Genomic DNA, 15,853 nt, shown 5'->3' on the forward strand with positions numbered 1-15,853 from the left:
AACCGGTGCCCCGGCACATTGACTCTGTATCGGTACCACCTGTATATAGCCTCACTGCTGTTATTTTCACTGTCATTTTACTTTTTAAATTGTATTTATTTACTAATCTATTGCTTACCTAATATCTATTTTTTACTTAAAAATTGCACTGTTGGTTAGGGCTTGTAAGTAATAATTTCACTGTAAGGTCTACCTGTTGTATTCGGAGCATGTGACAAATAAACTTTGATTTGATTTGATTAGAAGTGGATGAAACTGTAGGGAAAATGGCGCAGCACTAGTCTGAGTACCAGTCTCTCTCTTTAGCTAACATTCCACTTGCCTCTCCTTGTCAATGCCAAAAAGACCGGCCTTTCAGCAATCAAAACATTCAATATGCGCTGGATTTACGGCAGTTGCTCAATGGTTGTCATGGAAAAAACTTTCATTTTTTCCATGACAACATGTGGAGCATCAAAAAATACAATGAAAATGTATAACATAGTCAAAAACAAACATTTAGCTGTTAGCTTGGCAAGGTGTATTTTGAGGCTTAAAATCAAGCAACTTTTGACAAACTGGTTTCATCTAGACAAACAAAAAACGATGCTGAGCAACCGGATACCAACATGTTCTGTGGAGAAAAAAAAGTGATAGAGTTCCAATATTTGCATAATTGTTGTGATTGGAGGATAGCTGTGATTGAGTCAGGTTTAAATTCTCTGTTCTCTTCGAGCACATCAATGATATAATGTTCATATTTGAAGATGTCAGAAAGGCCAGTCTCTTTGGCACATGACATGGAGTACACGGAATGGATTAGCTAAAGGGACTGGTACCCAGACTAGCGCAGCACAGCTTCCAGAAAAACTGTTGCTTTCAAACTAGGGATTTCATGGTTAATTGGGGTAAAACAGTAATTCTGCTCAGAGATTATGCATGTATGAACTACATATTGACACATCCAGCCCAAAGCGGGATGTGTAAAATACACTTAGTAGTCGCCAAAGTTCCGGAGCATGTCTTTAATTAAATCTGATGTCAACCAGATGTCATCAAACAGATACCAACTCACATCAACAAAATGACTTAGTACCTCCTTATTATGACTTAGTATCTCATAATTATGACTCACATATCTCATAATAATGACCTACTATCTCATAGTTATGACTATCTAGCTCATAATAATGAATTACTCTCATAATAACGACTATACTATCTCACAAATATGACTTGCTTATCTCGTAAAAATGACTCACATATCTCATAATTAGGACATACTATCTCATAATAATGACTTAGTATCTTATAACTTGTAGTCAGAATTTTATTTTTTGGTGGCCGGAACGAGCTTCCATAGAGATGGGAGGAAAGATGTTGTCTTCATTTTCTGCATTGCAAGCCAATTCATGGAAAATTAGCTTAATGTTTTAAGACTAGGCATAATAGAGGTCTAGCTACAAGGTATTCAAATAATAAAGCAGAAGATAAAATATTCTTATTTTTTAAATATATATTTTTTGAACAAATTTGTTCAACTATATTGTGGGTTATGGAGCAGATAAAGGGTTTGGTGGATTATTCATAATTTAAATATTTTATTTATTTATTTAATAAACAGTCAAAAACTAAATATAGATATCAGCTCTAATTCAAATGAATTTCGCATCATTTCTGTTTTTAAACCCATTAACGAAAAAAGGTTATTGAACATATTCCTAAAAAAGTAACGCTACAGCCCTGTTTCCATAGTAACAAAACTCTCGACACAGTCAGACGTTTGTTTTGTCACTCCCTGCAAGTTAGCTCGAAATCCATACTCGGGTTTTCTCCGCACTATTTTTGCCGGTGTCCAGATTTGCAAACGCAGAATAGCTGGTAATGTAAGTAATGTTTTGCAATGATGCTTGAACCTCACATTAACTTACTAGCTACCTACACTTACACCCATGTACTAAAACGAACACGTTTAGCTGTTAACGCTAGCTGGCAACGCCTTATTGCTAAGCTAACGTCCTTACCGAGCTAGCAATTTGACCAGCAGTGTACGCTAGGATGACAATGTACTGCGTTCTTTTTTCAACAGAAAGACAACAGTAGACATGAACACTGACACAGATCGCCGACAAAACGACCATGGCAAGTACAATTGGTCTTCAAATGTGCAAAGCTGACTAGCTAGCTAACGTAGCTAACTACCGTTAGCTGTGAAGGCCTAGCTAATATCTCTGATTCTGACTCTTGGCTAGCTAGCTAACGTTACACGTCTTATTCTAACAAGCCTCTAAGATGTAAAGTTACCAGGTGAAGGTGCTAGCTAGTTGAAGTAGCTAACGATCTAGCAACAACTTGAAGCAAAGCCTTTATAATTGTGTGTGTTTTTTGTTTTAGGCGTTGGCAATGGTGATGATGATTCAACAAAAGCTGCCCCGACTTCCCAGATTCCTGGGCTCTCTGACGATGCTAACAATGGTCCTGAGGAGAGGACTAAAGGACGCCGTACTGGAGTTAATGAGTCCGATTCTGCTTATACTAAACTGGCTAAACAAGGAGGACAGAGGGGTAAAAACGGTATTCTGTTTGACCTAGAAATAACAAAGACTATTATCTCCCCTTTCATCTGTGGAAATGAAGTAAGTTATAGCTAGCTATCTGTCTAGCTCATAGACTGTAAAAAAGTGCAGCTAGGTAAAATGACACACCCATCCAGTTTGTAAGGATGGCCTAGCGAGACACTTTAAAATATTTTTTTATTGTTTATTATAAACTGGGTGGGTTGAGCCCTGAATTCTGATTGGCTGACAGCCATGGTATATCAGATCGTATACCACAGGTATGACAATTTTTTTATATTTTTACTGCTCTAATTACGTTGGTAACCAGTTTATAATGCCAATAAGGCAACTCGGGGGGGGGGGGGGGGGGGGTTGTGGTATAGGGCCAATATACAACGGCTAAGGGCTGTTTCCAGGCACTCTGCGTTGCATCGTGCGTTAAGAACAGCCCTTAGCCATGGTATATTGGCCATATACCACAACCCCCTTGTGCTTAACCAGGGGTTATTGCTTAAGTATACCAGGGGTTCCCAAACTTTTCCACGCAGGCCCCCCTTTCAGCCTTAGGGAACATCACTCATCTCAGACAAGTTATAAATGGCTCCAAATCAAATTTTATTGGTCACATACACATGCTTACCAGATGTTATTGTGGGCGTAGGGAAATGCTTATGCTTCTAGATCCGACAGTGCAGCAGTATCTGTAACAGGTAATATCTAACAATTCCACAACACAACCTAATATCTAACAATTCCACAACCAAACCTAATATCTAACAAATCCTACAACAAAACCTGATACACCCAATCTAGTAAAGGAATGGGGTAAGAATATATAAGTATAAAATATATGGATGAGCAGTGATAATGTGGCTAAGATGCAATAGTAAAGGTCCATAAGGTATGCAATGACTGACATGACGAGGAAAACTGATGATGCGCTACCCAATTTCAAACTTGCGGCTTGTGCATTTTACTATTACAACTTTAAAGAGTAAGTTGCCAGATTGATTTCCTTTAAAAAAAGCCCCCCCCCCCCCCCCCCCGCTTATCCCTGGGGCACACCCCACAGTTTGGGAACCACTGTAGTGTACAACATTGGTAACCAAGTTCTTTTCATTCATTTACAGGTTTATTGTGGCACGAGGAGACCAATTTGGACACCAAACCTAATTCTGCATCATCTTACAAAGCTCCAAACTGGTTCTCTGGATCTCCAAAAGCTCAAGAGCAAGCAAGGTACAGCCAAAAAGGCAAATTAAGATGAGAATAATGACGGTTACTCTGGATTAAAAAATAATCTATTTGTGAAGTTAGTTTGTTAGTAATTTATGGCTACTTAGCCAGGCCAATATGGGTTGTGTGCATTGATCATCCAAATTTCATATTTGTTTGAGGTTGTATGGTTGTTGTACCCTGTTGTAAAACAGGGGTGTGTTCAGTTTGTTAAATGTTTTGCTACATTGCGTGGCGGTTTGTACTGAATGACACGTTTCCCCCAAACGGTGCACACCGTTCTTCAACAGGCTTTGTGTGTTTGCTCCCGTTTGGTGGGTGTGGTGGAGTGTGGGCTGATCAATATGGGCGTGGTTACCATTTGATATCACAAAACCCATGCAGAGCACAGTATGCACATTCAGCCTCTGGGCCACTGTTATCACAACATCCTTCAACTAGTTCTTCAGAACATCCGCCGTCTCTGACGTATCAAACATTGCACACTGTTGAGTCCTGCTGAATGCAGCCCAGTTATACAGGCTAAGGCTATTATTAGTATAATGGGTTATTTGACATTTGTAAATTTGTCTTTCTTCCAGCCCAACCGAGAGCTTTCAAAACTACATGTCAACTAATGCTCCCTTTGGGAGTGATAATAAGTCAACTTGGGAAAGGGACTTTGATGACAAAGAGAAGGTGAATGGAGAAATCCTTGCAATTTCACTTCTGATGATGCTCTACCCAGCAAATGTAACAATACTTCCCCGTTCATATCATATTGTGCTACGATAAATTGAGTTAATAGTTATTCTGAGGTCTTCGAAGTCCAGTATGCAGACAGACCTGTTTAGATTATTTTGGACATTGACTTCCCTTTTGACAGCATGATATCACCTGCCTAATATCATGAAAAGCTACATGTTTTTAGCTCATTACAAATATTAGCTAACAATGGATAGAGTTCTCAGACTCAACACCTACCGTATCTAGTGAACTTATAACCAACCACTATCTTTGGCTATGTCCCCATCTGTTGCTGAAATGTATTTGATTAGCATCAAATTGTCACTTGCGTTTACCATATTTGGATTATTCTAGATTTATCAGATTCCTCTCTTGCAGTTGCAGTGATAGAGAAGAAAGTGACATAGTATGTCCAATAGAAGCTGATGTTGCCAACTGAAATAGGGGGCTTCATCCTGTGTTCAATCCATCTTTCACCCCCGTGTTCAATCCTGACGTGATTCCAGATGATAAATGACTATTCAAGACACTTCTTGTTTTTGCTGTCAGATCTCTCCTAACAGCCAGATGGAGAACTTGTCCTTAGCATCAGGAAAGAATGAAGATGCAGCAGGCAATTTCAAGAAAACGTGAGTGACCCCATTGAAATGTTTACACCATATATCCACAAGATGGCAATGTTATACTTTTTAATTCACAGCACAGCAGAGTGCAGCTCCAGGCAGCTTGGGTACCTTTACAACTCTTTGTTATAGGCTCAAAGATTCATATATATATATATATATATAGTACAAAAATATAAACGCTACAATTTAAACGATTTTAATGAGTTACAGTTCATATAAGGAAATCAGTCAATTGAACTAAATTCATTAGGCCCTAATTGATGGATTTCACATGACTGAGCAGGGGTGCAACCATGGGTGGGCCTGGTAGGGCATAGGCCTACCCACATAGGCCTACCCACTATCCACCCAGGCTCAGCCAATCAGAATGGGGTTTTCCCCACAAAAGGGCTTTATGACAGACAGAAATGCTCCTCAGTTTCATCAGCTGTCTGGGTGGCTGGTCTCAGATGATCCCGCAGTTGAAGAAACGTACTGCCAAATTCTCTAAAATGACTTTGGAGGTGGCTTATGGTAGAGAAATTAACATTAAATTCTCTGGCAACAGCTCTGGTGGACATTCCTGCAGTCAGCATGCCAATTGCACGCTCCTTCAAAACTTGAGATGTGTGGCATTGTGTTATGACAAAACTGCACATTTTAGAGTGGCCTTTTATTATTCCCAGTACAAGGTGCACATGTGTAATGATTATGCTGTTTAATCAGCTTCTTGATATGCCACACCTGTCAGGTGGATGGATTATTTTGGCAAAGGAGAAACTGGTAACAGCATTTCTGTGTTCATTCAAAAATAATTGTGACAGTGTTTGAAGTAATATGGGAAAAATATATAATTTGTTGCTGCTTACCGGTTTTGATAGAACAGGGGCCAGCTCTTAGGCCTATACAGGATGAACATAGTTTGTTTCTAACTTTAAAAATGTAAGTCTCTTCTAAGCTGCATATCGCCCCAAAATAGTGTACTCAATTACTGCACACATTATGAAAGAACTATGCAAACAAATGTTGGATTAGTTTTTCGTATATAAAATGGCCTTAAATATACAAATACTAAATCTATTTGATTAAAAAAATGTTAGATATGGAAACACTGTGTGACAACGGTAACTACAAAAATCATAAATGTTGGTTTCTAATATAAATTAGGTATTTGAATTATAATTATTGTTTTTATTCATAACAAATTGTTATCTTGAAAAAATAATTCACTGGCCATATTTTTACAAATGATATTGTACATTTATTACAGCAGTATTGTACTGTATTATTCATGCGTTTATAAAAACATTGTTTGGCCATATTTTATCTTTACAAAAAATATGTTAAAATCATATGACTCATGCCAATATTACTTAAAAATGCCATTTTCACTGTCTTTTACCTTTGACTTCCAGGGCCCTCCCACTTGTTTCCATTTGGCAACAAATGCATTTGATCCGTTTCCTAAGAACAAATACTTGGAAATTTTGATTTAATGTTTATCACCCAAGTTTGAGTTTCCATTTTTTTATTGAAGGAAATGTGTACACACAGTTTTATGATAACAATTTGTGGGGAATTTCAGTAGCAGCTAACTATTTCTGCCTTCGCGGCTAGTTCAAACTGAAATTTACGACTTGCTAACAAGTTGATGTTCTACAAGTGCTGCGTTCAACCAGTTAGCAAGTCAGACATTTCAGAGTTTCCTTATTCCCACTAGCATGTGATCTGGAGAGGAGTTGCATGTCATGTGACTTCACCAAAGGACCTTATTGGCTAGTGTAAGCTCCCCCCCTTTTGTCAAGTTCAATGGTGTTTGTATTTCTTCATTCATGGAAGCAAGTGGATGAAGAGAAATGGTATGTTGCCACATTGCAACATTTTATGCATTAAATGTGAAACATAGATTGCAATGTGAAAACTAGGGTAATTTACCAAGCGCAACAGTTTATGAGTGTTAATTAAAGCTACACTCTTGGTGTATTTGTGTTTCAGCCCAGCAGCCCCGCTACCAATTGATGGGGCTGAAGAAATGTAACTATTTTAACATTTACAGACCGCTTTGGATGCACTTCAATGGTATCATCAATATAGTTTTTAAAATGTTTGAAGCCATATATTGTTAACAAAGGCATTTGTTTAAAAACAATGGTTTAAAACAACATTCAATTTTGAGTTATGAAGGGACCGTTTTACTCACAAGCTCATGAGGCAAGTTATGTTATACAATTTTCTTTTGACATCATTCAAGAATCAATAGGTATTGGCCTCATATCATTCATGTTGGTGACCAAAATCAGGCGCAAATATCCCAGATTGCACCTTTGTCTCTCCAGAAGCTTGCAGATTCAATGTGCTGACAATATTTGTTGTGGTAGTCTTGAACCTGGCCTCCCTAGCTCTCATACAATATAGCACTGCCCAAAACCCCTGCCCCATACTTTGTTATAATGGATAAGGCCGATGTGATGTGGCCAAGGAATAGAGTTAGTTAAAGGGCTCGTCTTTCTATTTGTCCCATTATGGCATCTGTAACAGCACGGGCAGCGCCATTGAGGCCATCTCCATTTTGAAGTAGTCGGTTTTTCTTTTGTGTTTGAAAAAAGCACAAAGCTAATAGCTGCAGTGCCGGCGACCTGAACCAAATCTTGTCATTGATCTACTGTGGCACCAGATGGCGATGACATTTACAAACCATTATTAAACCAACTTGAAGAAGTAGACAATAGTGATGCATGGGTCAGCTGTTTGTTCACCCGGACCCACCTGCAATTCCTAATAACCCATCCGCAACTGCCCGACTAAATCTGGGACCCTAACCCGCAAATAGGCTGATAGAAAATGTGATCTACAGTCAGTGACGACGGAACGATTTTTTTTGACATGGTACCGAATTTCTTTTTTTCCAGACTATTTTTTGATATGTTTCTGCTTTTCAACTTGCCTATGATTGGACACATGCAGCTTTTCTTCAGTCATTACTGCCCTAGGAGATGAAATAAACCCTGAAATAATATCATCAATGTGATTTATAACATCAATGTGACAAATCAATGAATTCAATCTAGTTGACGTCGGTTAAGTTCCCCTTTCATCTATGCTTCTCTCGTGCATCAGACGTTTGGGTACTGGAAGAAAATGCATTAGCAACAACAACAAAAAATGATAGACTTTCCGTGCAAAATGTCCAAATGACATCATTTTGAAATGAAAAGCAGTGAAAACAACCCAACATGTTTCTGATAAGGTTTAAGTTTGTCTCGGATGCATATTTTATGTGGCTGGAATGCTATCAGCTTTTATGACGCTGACAAAGATGGCACCTTTACAGTCGTTCCCTAACCGCGCATTCATTATTTCAAGATGCTGAAAGAAATAAATCATATTTCTCTACTCCTGTTCCAGAGTCCAAATGTACATTTGGTGTATCACTTTACTGCAATAAGTGCTCAATTCTGCAGGAGTTAATATTATATTAGGCTAAGTGAGAGCTTATAGACCTACAGTCAGTTTTCAGTTAGGTTACAATTCCATTTAACCCATCTGGCTACAATTTCCCCTGAGGTGCCATATTTGAAGTACCTGTCTTTTGACTCTCGAAATTGTCTAAACCATCACAGTCATCACACATAACGTAATCGGCACTATCATCCTCGCACTATCATCCTCTTTTAGCACGTCACCAAATCTTTCCCAAACGTTGCTTTTCTGGCCTTCTTTCTCCCTTCTTTTTATTTTCAACTCTCCGTTTCGCTGCTTTTTTTTTTCTTCTTATTGAATTAAACTCCAACAGGGATGTATGTGGCGGGCGTACAGTTAGGCGCTAAAGCTTAATGGCAGATGAAAAAGAATGAAACAAAAACCTCAATTGCAGAATAAATTGTTGTTGTTTTGTTTTGAATTTTACCCCTTTTTCTCCCCAATTTGGTATCCAATTATTATTTTTAGTAACTCATCGCTACAACTCCCGTACGGGCTCAGGAGAGACGAAGGTTGAAAGTCATGCGTCCTCCCTCCGATACACAACCCAACCAAGCCGCAATGCTTCTTAACACAGCGCGCATCCAACCCGGAAGCCAGCCGGAGTGTGTCGGAGGAAATGTACCTTGGTTCATGCGCACTGCGCCCGGCCCGCCACAGGAGTCACTGGTGCGCGATGAGACAAGGATATCCCTACTGGCCAAGCCCTCCCTAACCCGGACGACGCTAGGCCAATTGTGTGCCGCCCCACGGACCTCCCGGTCGCGGCCGGTTACGACAGAGCCTGGGCGCGAACCCAGGGTCTCTGGTGGCACAGCTAGCGCTGCAGTACAGCGCCCTTAACCACTGCGCCACCCGGGAGGCTATATTTAGGGATTTCTAATGCATCTCTTTATTCAACCCGACTCTTACCCGCCCTTCAGAGGACTGCGATTATGAATCACCGCCCTACGGATAAAACAAAGGGGACTGCGGGTTATGAGTCACCAGTAGACAATGCTCTAAACATTATCTGATCGCTCCCAGCCCATAGGAATCCCCACCCATTTAACTACTTCAACATGGTGGAAGATCTAAATGGCAATGTCCATGCAGAAATGGGTCCTCTATCACTATGGGCCAATGCCAGACTTGCCTGTCTGCAAATAATACTGATGAAAGAGTACAGATGTCCTCACAAACGTTCAGCTCAGTTAGCTATATGAACCAATACATCAACAAACAGATCGCTAGCTTCAAATAGTGTGATGACATGACCTCCCCTGACTTTGTTTTTGCTACCAATGTGGTCTTTACTCTACAATGCAAGTCATTGAGCAAATGTTGTTGTTTTTTTTAAAACATTTGCCACCTGTCAGTGACCTGTGACATTGATCTGTTAAACATAGGCCTACAGAGATGTCTGATGGTTACGGCTTCACAGTCAATACATTATTAGAACCATAATGAATTAAAGGACATTTTAAAATGTGAAGATATTGTTGACCCATTTTGTAGGGTACAAAAAACGTTATTAGTTCAACTGTATCTCAGTTAGAGGTAAGTGTTTTCAGGGTCCATATTCAGTGTTTGCTGTTAGTGTACTCCCCCCCCCCCCCCCCTTACCATATCAATATTACCATCAGCTGGCAGATTCTCCCACGTTTTTTATGGTTTTGAACCCTCCACTAGCTCTAAATGTTCAAGAGCTCAGTGTTTTGTTTTCCGCCTTTTATTTAGGCCCCATTTTGTCCCCCCACTGTGTTTTTAAATGCTTGCATTTTGGTCTTGCAGATCTCAGAAATCTCAGAATTCGACCCCTGTCAACATGTCTACGCTCTTGAGCTTTGGCTATTTAGAGGACCAGAAAGGGGCACCAAATACGCATTCATCAAGTAAGTAGCTGTTCGTGACAGTGGGTTGATGTTGGAACTTCAAGGTCATTTGAATTCAGTTGGCAATTTGGCTCCTTGCTCAGAAGCACATGCCCCATAGACTAACTAATAAAATATTGAATGTGTATGAAGTCGTATAGATTTATTTTACAATAAGTCATGTATAGATCTACATAATTGATACAAAGGACACCGAAGTAGAGTTGCAAAATGTCAATGGGTGTTCCATTCAGACAAGATGATATGCCTGTTGATAAATCAGTCGGGGAAATCGTGACTTGCATTGTTATCCGTGATCATGGGGTGGGACTGCAAATCAAAATGTGTGTATTCCTGCAGGTTCCAAGGAGTAGAAAGGAGCAAAGGCAGTGACGCACGACTCAATGTTCTCCTCCACAACGTTCCTTCACCAGGTTTTGCCTGTTCACAACCGCTCATAGATCGATAAAAGCAGTTTGTTTAGGTTCAAGTCAGAGTTAAGGCACTCTTGTCATGCTACATGTTTATTCTTGTCCCTAGACGTATACACAACTGCAAAACTTGATTCTGTTAGATTGCGCTCACAGACCCACTCTGTTCTGTGCCTGAAGTTGCTAATGAACTGCATTTTCACTGTAACACTAACAGCTAATGTACTAGCCTGAGCTATGCTCTTGTTCATCTGTTGTAGTTTGGGGAATGATGGTTTACTTTTAAAAGGTGTCTATGGCTTAGAAGGGCTCCTCTAAAAATGCCTGCTGTTCTGAAGTGTTATGTCTTTTTGTGTGTGTGTGTGCCTCGTTATGGTTGCTATAAAGATTTGTTTTAAAGAAAATAAATGTGTTGTGCATGGAAGCATTGGATGTGTTCTCATTCTCTTTGTGTGCTTAATGAAGCTCAGTGAAGCTCTCATTACCATTTGAAATGGTATCTAGACATGTATTAGTTGAAGCGTGACTCGTAGCTAGATTGTTCCAGAAACCTGAGATCTCTGTGAATTTACTTACATAATTGTTCCTTCCTCTTTTCCACTGTCGTCATAGTGGAAATTGTGTTCTACCGATGTAATGGACACAGGATACAAAGTGAATATTCAATATCATCGGACATATTTCTCCCCGTAAATGATTAAACAAGTTGCCTAAGTTAAATAAAAGGTTATATTTAAAATTTTAAAATTAATGTTTTATGAGGCATATCTAAAACAACCGGTTAAGGTAATATGTTTTGATGATACACACACACACAGTCAAATATTTGTGCACACCCAATTGGTTTGGAACCTGAACGTCATGAGATGCCCGGGATTCTGTGACAATTACGTAACAGTCTAGCTCGTATTTGAAAACTGGCCAGGACAGCCATTTTTGTTTCTGTAACAACATTCATCGTGTTTTGAGAATGGTTGAATGTTTTGAGAATGGTGAAATGTTTTGAGAATGGTTGAATGTTTTGAGAATGGTTGAATGCACCTGGCAATCAGAACATTGACTTGGCTTTTTAACCATTTCCCTCAATTTCAATTGCATGGCCCTTGTACAGTATTTTTCACCACCGAAGTAATGAATAGGTTTAAAGAATAATAATTATATATATTGATATATACTCTTTCGAGTCATGACTTTGGATCTGGGCCAAGTATTTGGAAAGTTTGTCTGTCAAAGTTAGTGTTTGTTTGAGATCACTTCATGTTTCAGTGGGAGAGACCAGACCAATGACTGGACCAGACAGTCACTACCCTTCTCTCCCCAACCAATCACTCCTGAGAGAAGTCACAGGTCAAAGTTATATCAGCCCAAGAGGCAGAGACGGGCAAAATAGTTTTTAGGAACTGCTACACAGTACAACAGAGAATATTACCCTTTGAATTCAGAATAACTTTTCTGGCCTGAAAGGTATGTTTTGCACTTGTGGCTGTAGTAATATTGTGGCTACAAATATTGTGTTTACAACATATTGTGTCATAATTCAACAGTTGATAGCAATTGTAAATGTTTTCTTCATATTTATTTTAGGATACAGCGAACAACTATGTCACCTATTTTACTGAACGGTATAGGGACTGTCGATGACCATTCTGAATATATCGAGTGAGTATATGTATTTTACTTTGAGGTTTTATTATAGTACTGGTTATTGTCCTGCACTAAAGCACCTTCTGTTATGCAATTGTCATGTGCTCTCTCGTGTCAATGATATTACAGACCCGAGGTCCCTTTCAAGAACCCCCAGATCCATGTGAAGAACCCCCATTTGGATACAATGGAAGAGGACATTCTCTATCACTTCAACCTGGGGACCAAGACCCACAACCTACCAGAGATGTTCGGAGACATCAAGGTTTGTGAAAGTTACCCAGACAAAATAGGCGCAAGTACCTGATTCATGGAAGCTAGTCTCATAGACGAAGGAATTACAACGGCCTCTCTGTCTCCCCCGTGAAGTTTGTGTGCGTCGGCGGCAGTGCCAATCGGATGAAGTCCTTTGCCCAGTTCATTCACCAGGAGCTGGCCTTGCCCGGAAACATGGATGACGTCACAGACATCTGTGAGGGAACCGACCGCTACTCCATGTACAAAGTGGGACCCGTACTTTCTATCAGTGTAAGTATCGCACGAAGGACGCATCTCCCTCGCACGCGATGAAGACCTGACTTGACTTTCGATAGCCTGTCTAAGACATGGAAGTGAAGATTCTCTATGTAAGCCAGTGACTGACACCTGGAATGGTGTTCTGTTATTATCAGATGTTTGTCCAGTTTGGTGTGTTCCTGTATCTTCTAATAATGGTGTATTGGATTGATTTAGCGCTGTTCTACCTGGGTGCTCAAAGCGCTTTACAATAGTCACTTCTACCACAATAGTAACCTCTACCACAATAGTCACCTCTACCACAATAGTCACCTCTACCACAATAGTCACCTCTACCACAATAGTCACCTCTACCACAATAGTCATCTCTACCACAATAGTCACCTCTACCACAATAGTAACCTCTACCACAATAGTCACCTCTACCACAATAGTCACCTCTACCACAATAGTCACCTCTACCACAATAGTCACCTCTACTACCACCACCATTGTATGGTACATATCTGGGTGATGCACAGCAGTCATTTTTTGTGCCAGAACGGAATTGAAAGTCTATTCCACGTTGGTTCAAAGGAATTTAATTGAAATGGCGTGGAAACAACGTTGATACAACCAGTGCGTTCCCAGTGGGGGCTGTAGCACGCAGCTGTAGCACGGTGTCGCCGGCAAAAGCTAACGTGGCCAAATGTTTTCCTCCAAGTAAGGTAGCAGCCTTCGTGGACAAATAATTGTCCATTTTGGTAACCGTCTGGATGTCCCCGTGATACAGTCTACTCGTTAGGGAGAGCATGCACGACAAGTCGGCGTTTCACAACACCAGGACGTAGTGACCTTCGCCACCCCACCTGCCGAGCACTGCTTTCCTGCAGTTCTGTTAACCTTAGATTGTTAACCTCACCCCACTGTTTCTGCAGCATGGTATGGGCATCCCTTCCATCTCCATCATGCTCCATGAGCTCATCAAACTGCTGCATCATGCCCGCTGCATCGACTTCATCCTCTTCCGCATTGGCACCTCCGGTGGAGTCGGTAAGAGCATACTGTCCGTTCTTCTTTCAAATGTTGATTCACGTTTAATACATGTTTATCTAGTTGAGTGCCACAGCTCTCTAAAGTCATGTCACCCTTACAGGTCTGGCACCAGGAACAGTAGTGGTCACAGACAAGGCGGTGGACTGCTTCTTCCGCGCCCAGTTTGAGCAGGTGGTTCTAGGTAAGGTGGTCACAAGGAGCACAGAGCTGGACGTGGGCGTCTCCAAGGAGCTGCTGCAGTGCTCCTCCGAGTTAGAGGACGTGCCCACCATCATCGGCAACACCATGTGCACCAGTGACTTCTATGAAGGTAACCACATCACGTAACTCACCTCTGTCCACTCTGCTACACAAAAGCCCTAAGTTAAAGCTACAGTCTGCAAGTTTTGTTGTATTTTGAATCGCAGACTGCCTCTTTTTTTAAATTTAGGATGAACATTCCCAATCTTGCCTACTAGCCTTCTGGTCTAACCCAGTCTGTTTTCTGTTGTGGTCCTCCAGGTCAGGGTCGGCTGGATGGAGCTCTCTGCTCCTTCTCCACTGAGGACAAGTTGGAGTACCTGAGGAAAGCCTTTAACACGGGAGTCAGGAATATTGAGATGGAGTCCACTGTCTTCGCAGCCATGTGTCGTGCCTGTGGCATCAAAGGTATTATTCCAAATAAATGACAGTCCCACTGTCTCGAATGCCACTAACTTTGACAGAGAGAACCTGTAATCAAAAAGGCTTTTGTTTTTACACGTCTTTTTTTACATTGTTTTGATATTTCTAACAGATTTCACCTTTTTCTCCGCAGCTGCAGTCGTATGCGTGACTTTGTTGAACCGTTTTGATGGGGACCAGATCGCCACCCCTCATGATGTGCTGGTGGAGTACCAACAGAGACCTCAGGTTCTGGTGGCCCACTTCATCAAGAAACGCCTGGGCCTCGTCGTCTAAGCTCCCTCCGATCACCTCTGCTGCCCTTGGAGTGTATATAGCTACAGTCCCAACTGATATGTGGATATATGTATATAGACAAGTTGATATGTGATCAGATATTATTTAAACGGAGTTGTAAGAGTACATGAAAATACATTTTGCAAACGAAGCTCAAAGAGTGGGCTCTTATGCAATTGTGTGGTATTTGTGTATATTTGTATGGTATTATATATTGTGTGACTTGAGTACTTTGACTGTGTAGATGAAATCGTTTGTCTGTGTTACTTCTGGATGACATTAAGTCCCGTGACTTAAAATGAATCAAATATTTAAACAAAGAAGCACTCTGACTGTAATTGAATCAAATGACTCATGCAGGAGTTAGGCACTGGTGTAGCTGGGATATATTTAGAAATGGAAATACATCTGACTTCATTGTACCTGACATTTTAAAATCATGAATAAATTCATTTCAGGCCTGGCTGATATGGGTCCACATCCTCTTATTCCGCATGGGTTAGTAAGAAAGGACTAACTTCGAAATGGAGATGAGACACTACAGAATTGCGGCCTAGACCAGCCTGCACTGACACGTAGTACAATCGGCATATTGTTACAATACCCATGGATGTTACACAGTCAAATGAGCAAATATATACAGCTAAACATACATGAAAGGTTTGTCGTGATGACAGGCAAGTTTTATCTAAAGTCACAGTGGCATAAAACACAGAAATTCTGTGTTCAATGAAGTATCAGATGTTGATGAATAGCAGAGGGAGGCATATGAGGATTAGTGCAAGGAATATGTTCAAAGTTGAGCCAACATAGTCTGAATTGACACAGAAATAGCCCAAAGAAGAAATACT

The 15,853-nt window shown here is 40.5% G+C and overlaps 2 protein-coding genes across 9 annotated transcripts; both read left to right on the forward strand.

Moving 5' to 3' along the window:
• The first annotated feature begins 1,339 nt into the window (after nt 1–1,339).
• Nucleotides 1,340–11,292, forward strand: LOC110520055 (uncharacterized protein C7orf57 homolog). Of its 8 annotated transcripts, none has more exons than XM_021597036.3 (9): nt 1,341–1,865; nt 2,069–2,121; nt 2,374–2,553; nt 3,668–3,776; nt 4,355–4,451; nt 5,049–5,128; nt 7,100–7,138; nt 10,358–10,458; nt 10,798–11,292. In XM_021597036.3, the coding sequence occupies exons 2-9, from the start codon at nt 2,085–2,087 to the stop codon at nt 10,809–10,811; spliced, it is 657 nt and encodes a 218-aa protein (XP_021452711.1). In that variant the 5' UTR covers nt 1,341–1,865; nt 2,069–2,084; the 3' UTR covers nt 10,812–11,292. The 8 variants fall into 8 exon arrangements, with proteins under 8 accessions (XP_021452714.1, XP_021452711.1, XP_021452712.1 ...); XM_021597037.3 differs by having other exon boundaries at nt 2,374–2,544; XM_090229639.1 differs by having other exon boundaries at nt 1,723–1,860.
• LOC110520054 (uridine phosphorylase 2) lies at nt 10,825–15,468 on the forward strand. The gene is made up of 8 exons (XM_021597035.3): nt 10,825–12,332; nt 12,453–12,527; nt 12,642–12,777; nt 12,882–13,040; nt 13,946–14,060; nt 14,164–14,373; nt 14,565–14,711; nt 14,860–15,468. The coding sequence occupies exons 2-8, from the start codon at nt 12,469–12,471 to the stop codon at nt 15,000–15,002; spliced, it is 969 nt and encodes a 322-aa protein (XP_021452710.2). The 5' UTR covers nt 10,825–12,332; nt 12,453–12,468; the 3' UTR covers nt 15,003–15,468.
• Nucleotides 15,469–15,853: the final 385 nt, after the last annotated feature.

This window comes from Oncorhynchus mykiss, chromosome 3, assembly GCF_057628025.1.
Source record: "Oncorhynchus mykiss isolate SJ-2025 chromosome 3, ASM5762802v1, whole genome shotgun sequence".
Classification (NCBI taxonomy): domain Eukaryota; kingdom Metazoa; phylum Chordata; class Actinopteri; order Salmoniformes; family Salmonidae; genus Oncorhynchus; species Oncorhynchus mykiss.

Coding starts and splice junctions, on each gene's coding strand:
- LOC110520055 (XM_021597036.3), top strand. CDS start 2,085: ATGAACACTGACACAGATCGCCGACAAAACGACCATG. Junction 2,122..2,373: donor TCGCCGACAAAACGACCATG/GCAAGTACAATT, acceptor TTTTTGTTTTAG/GCGTTGGCAATGGTGATGAT. Junction 5,129..7,099: donor GCAGGCAATTTCAAGAAAAC/GTGAGTGACCCC, acceptor TTTGTGTTTCAG/CCCAGCAGCCCCGCTACCAA.
- LOC110520054 (XM_021597035.3), top strand. CDS start 12,469: ATGTCACCTATTTTACTGAACGGTATAGGGACTGTCGATGACCATTCT. Junction 13,041..13,945: donor GACCCGTACTTTCTATCAGT/GTAAGTATCGCA, acceptor CTGTTTCTGCAG/CATGGTATGGGCATCCCTTC. Junction 14,374..14,564: donor CACCAGTGACTTCTATGAAG/GTAACCACATCA, acceptor GTGGTCCTCCAG/GTCAGGGTCGGCTGGATGGA.